Consider the following 5161-nt stretch of genomic DNA (forward strand, 5'->3'; position numbering starts at 1 on the left):
CCCCTTTTTTTTTACTGTTGCTGCATAGTAGCTTTTCGCGACTTACAAACGCTCATATTTCCCAACCTCACACCATTTATAAAGGGCTTTTGCCCAAAACGTCAATTTCCCTGCTCCTCAGATGCTGCCTGACCTGCTGTGCTTTCCCAGCACCATACTCTTGACTCTAATCTCCAGTATCTCTAGTATTCACTTTCGCCCATTTAAAAACTAGTCTGTCTTTGTTGTTTTCTTAGAGAAAGTAACTTGCATTTACCATGTTCTAGCTCAATTACTTAACTGTCCAAATCTACTTGAAGTCTCCGCACCCTCCTTCAACTCACATTCCCACCCAATTTGGTGTCATCATCAAATTTGAAAATATTGCTGTCAGTCTCCACATCCGAATCATTTATGTACATCTTGAACAGTTATGATTAACACTGACCCTTGTGGTACTCCATTAGTAACACACTGCCACTTGAAGAATGATTCATTTATTCCTACTCTCTACATTGTCTGTTAACTAATTTTCAATGCATGCTAGAATACACCCCAACCCCATATGCTCCAATTTAATTTGCTAGTCTCCAGATAACTAACCACAAATTAAAGCTTCAGACAAACCAATGGAACATTCTCCATACTGCTGGCAGATGGTTATCAATGCTACCCTTGCAAGTATGTTTTGTAAGGCTTACGAAGGTCAGCTTGTTTGGTGGTCAAAAGCATCCACATCGGAAGAATCAACAGAAGCGCCTGATTGAAGGTAACATTGAGTGTAACAATTCAAATTTCTATTCTATTGTGAAATTGATGGAACACTCACTGTTCCACAGTATATCACTCATCTGCTTCTTCACATCTGTTAATTGTCTAGTTGATCAATCCTGTTGTAATATATATGTTAGTCTATAAAGTTATAACCATTGAAATGGAGATAGCATTGACTGGAAGCATTCGTTCCTTATTGGATGCCACTTCAGTCCAGATCTAGTAGTATAATTCTGCAACTATGGACCAGATTTAATGAGGCATTGGGGGAGGGGTTGGGGGTTTAAAAAACAGCAGCAAGCCTGTTCTATTGCCCGTGACTCACTTAATATGTGAAGGGCATTAGTTGTCTTGAGGCAAGACTTTTGGGTCTACCTTTGCAAGGTGTATGCCAATCAAATGGCTGACAGCTCCCCAATCCCAGTAGCATCACAGGGAACAGTGACCATTGCTGGGAATGTATCCCAGTCCCAATGTCAGGCAGCTGGAGTGAGAGGCAAGGCAGAAGTGGGGAGGACATGGGTATGGAGTCACTAGCACCAATACTATTGCAATTGATGTGCTAATCAAATATGATTCAGTGGAGTCAATACCAAATGGGGAAGCATTAGCAGTGATATATATCAAGAGGCAGTTGTTATTTCTGACTGCCTGTCTCTCTTCTGAGATTATGTCCTTACCTGCTGAGATTGGTGGGTACCACAGATACTGTAGTGTAATATCTGTATCCAAAACAGTTTAATTGAGTTTTAAATTTGCTTTGACACAGAAGTCATGGGATTTCTTTTTCAATAGAAGCTAGTTGCATGGTTATGGAGAAATGAGGACAGTCCTAAATCATAAGGCAGATTCTGAAGAATCAGTGCAGACAAAATGAACCAAATAGCTGCCTTAAGGATCACAGCAACTCTGTGAAATCAGCTGTATTGTGCAGTGAAGGTAAACTGGACTTATGTACAATATCTACTGATTCTCCAATGTTTACACGATGAGTAACATGCTCACAAACCCCAACAAGTTTGACAAACTCAATCTCTCCTCTTCGTGAATCACTATTGACCCTTTGCAATTTTACCATTAATTTCTAAATTTTAAAGCTAGATTAAAAGTTAATTCACTAAAATAAATAAAAAGACTAACTTTGAGAGAGAATTTAATCCTTTGAAAAAGAAACACATTCACCAGCTCACAGTACAGACTGAAACAGCTGATTCAAGATTTTGCAAAGCTGTTTAATTAAGGTACATTATTAACAAGCTGCAGCTGTTAGTGGGGGCCTTGTTTATGCATCTCTTTTAAGGCTGGAACAACTTATGTCAGAGAGACATTTTTAGTTAATTGCTAATTTGAAGGTCAAAACAAGACTCTAGGTGGAAATTAATTGTCCAAACTCTTACTGTTATACACCAGCTTTCCATGCAGATCAAAACAACACCGCTTTTTACACTCCCTGAAAAATGACTGATACAGCTTTTCTATAATCCAGTTCTATCAGAAAGACTGAGCTGTGTAAAATCTTCTAATGCTCATGCAAGTTATTTAGAAACAAAGATAATGTGAAATGAGAAAGCCTTTCTCACAGCACGCAGTTAGGGTCGGGAATGCACTGGACACAGGTTCAGTCGAGGCATTCCGAGGCAATGAGATGATTATTTGAATAGGAGCTGGTTAGACAGATACGGAGAAATGAGAACCAAATGAACTGCAGACGCTGTAAATCAGAAATGAAAACAGTAATTGCTGGGAAAGGTCAGCATGTCTGGCAGCATCTGTGGAGAGAAATCAAAGTTAACATTACTGGTGGGGGGACCCATCCTCAGAATGGAGACATGAGAATGGCCCTAAGTCATAAGGCAGTTTCAGAGAGTCAGTGCTAACATGATGGGCCAAATAGCCTTGGTTATGATCACATCCATTCTGTGAAGTCATAGAAACTCTACAGTGTGGAAACAGGCCCTTCAGCCCAACAGGTCCACAACAACCCTCTGAAGAGTGACCCATTCCCCTAATCTATTACTCTACAATTACCCCTAACTAATGTACCTAACACTATGGGAAATATAGGGTGGCCAATTCACCTAACCTGCACATATTTGGATTGTGGGAGAAAACCAGAGCACCCTCTGTGTGGAGTTTGCACATTCTCCCTGTGTATGCATGGGTTTCCTCCAGGTGCCCCAGTTTCCTCCCACAGGTTAGGTGAATTGGCCATTCTAAATTGCCCATGGTGTTCAGAGATGTGTAGGTTAGGGGTAAACGTAAAAGAATGGGTTTGGGTGGGATTCTCTTCGGAGGGTCAGTGTGGGCTTGTAGGGCCAAAGGGTCTGTTTCCACACTGTAGGGATTCTATGAAAGTATTCTATTCTACCCGGAGGAAGCCTGGGCAGACGTGGGGAGAATATGCAAACTCCACACAGATAGTTGCCCAAGACTGGAATCGAACCTGGGTTCCTGGTGCTATAAGGCAGCAGTGCTAATGGCTGAGCCACCGTACTGCCCTTAAGTCAGCTGTATAATACCATATGGTAAACTGGATTTAATTTCAGTGTATCTCTTACAAGGTCAAGACAAGTACATTGTTATTTTAAGGCAGTCAGGAAGCTTCATGAAAATATGACACCTTTATGCATTACCTGGGGTTTATTCTCTTCCTCATCTTTGTAATAGTAGAGCTGTTCTCCCCTGAGAACGAACCATCGCTGCTGCCAGTTCTTCATGATGCTTCTCTGTTTCTTTAACCATCCCGATTTTAATGCTTTATCCTGTAGACTGGGTGAGGATGGTCTGCTGGAGACTCGACTGTGCTCTCCCATCACCATGCTTTTCGACCGGGCTGGCAGGACAACAGAAAATTACAGCTGTAAAGCCCAATGTAAGGATTGTACAGAATTTAATCAATACCAAAACTCATCCTGAGACACAGCCATTCACAAAAAGAAAATCCAACATGGTGTATTTTTTAATATTTGGTCCACAATTTGATCATCAGAGGCTGAATTGATTGGGACTTTTCTCACTGGAGTGTGGTAGGTTGAGGGGTGACCTTACAGAGGTTTATAAAATCATGAGGGGCATGGATAAGATGAATGGCAAGTGTCCTTTTCTATAGGGTGGGGAATTTTAAGATTAGGGGGCATATGTTTAAGGTGAGAAAGATTTAAAAAGCACATGAGAGGCAACTGTTTTATGCAGAGGGTGGTTCTTGTATGAAATGAACTTTCTGAGGAAGTGCTGGTTGTGGGTACAATTACAATGTTTAAAAGACATTTGGATAAATACATGAATAGGAAAGGTTTGGAAGGATTTGGACCAAGTGCAGACATGGGGGACTAGTTTAGTTTGGGATAATGGTCGGCATGGACTAGTTGGGCCAAAGGTTCTGTTTCTGTGCTGTATGACTCTATGACATTCTTGTTAAAATCTCAAAAGATAGATAATAATGAATGTAAAAGCATTGGGGAATGTGAACTTGATTTTTTTTTAAACTGAGGAAAAATCCACTTTTCAAATACTGTATGTCTCAATTGCTGTTCTGTTATGAATGCTTGAGAATTTAATCAGTAATGCAATTTGAGTTTCTCTGAAAAACATTGCAAAATCTACCTTGCAATGGAGTTTGACAATAAACTAGCTTATTAATTAATGCAGCTCGTTCTCTCAGTTTTCCAGAGTAACATGTGAGTTGGTTTGACAAATAAGACTGTAAAAAATAGGAACAAGAGTAGGCCATTTGGCCTCTTGACCCTGCTCCGCCATTAAATAGGGTCATTGCTGATCAGGTATTCCCTATGTCCACTTTCCTGCCCTTTCCCCATAACCCTTGAATCACTTGCTCATCAAGAATCTAAATATCTATCTCAGCCCTAAATACACTCAAAGACTTTGGCCCAACAGTTCTCCGTGGCAAGAAGTTACAATCCTTTGAAGGAAGAAAATGGCACCTTCAATTGGCATGCTTTATTCTGAGACTGTGCCCTTTGGCCCGAGACGCTCCCATGAGGTAAACATCCTCCCAGAATTTACCTTGTCAAGCCCCTTAAGAATACTATATGTTTCAGTGGGATCACCTCATCATCCTAAATTCCAATGAGTAAATTCTCAACCTGTTTAGCCTTTGCTCATTAGACAATCCCTCCAAACTAGGGATCATCTTCATAAACTGCTCTGAACTGCCTCCAATGAGCTATCTTTCATCAAATAAGGGGACCAAAACTGTTTCCAGTACTCCAGATTGATTGAGTTTTTTGAAGAAGTAACAAAGAAGATTGATGAGGGCAGAGTGGTAGATGTGATCTATATGGACTTCAGTAAGGCGTTCGACAAGGTTCCCCATGGGAGACTGGTTAGCAAGGTTAGATCTCATGGAATACAGGGAGAACTAGCCATTTGGATACAGAACTGGCTCAAA

General features: G+C 40.7%; 1 protein-coding gene across 1 annotated transcript in view; it reads right to left on the reverse strand.

Annotated features, from left to right (window-relative positions):
* Positions 1-5161, reverse strand: part of LOC122541810 (rho GTPase-activating protein 22-like) — a 330924-nt gene that overhangs the window by 300719 nt on the left and 25044 nt on the right. The window contains exon 2 of the mRNA XM_043678816.1: positions 3387-3586. Coding sequence (XP_043534751.1) covers positions 3387-3586 — 200 coding nt within the window. The remainder of the gene's footprint in view (positions 1-3386; positions 3587-5161) is intronic.

The sequence above is a fragment of the Chiloscyllium plagiosum genome, chromosome 38 (genome assembly GCF_004010195.1).
Source record: "Chiloscyllium plagiosum isolate BGI_BamShark_2017 chromosome 38, ASM401019v2, whole genome shotgun sequence".
Classification (NCBI taxonomy): Eukaryota; Metazoa; Chordata; class Chondrichthyes; order Orectolobiformes; family Hemiscylliidae; genus Chiloscyllium; species Chiloscyllium plagiosum.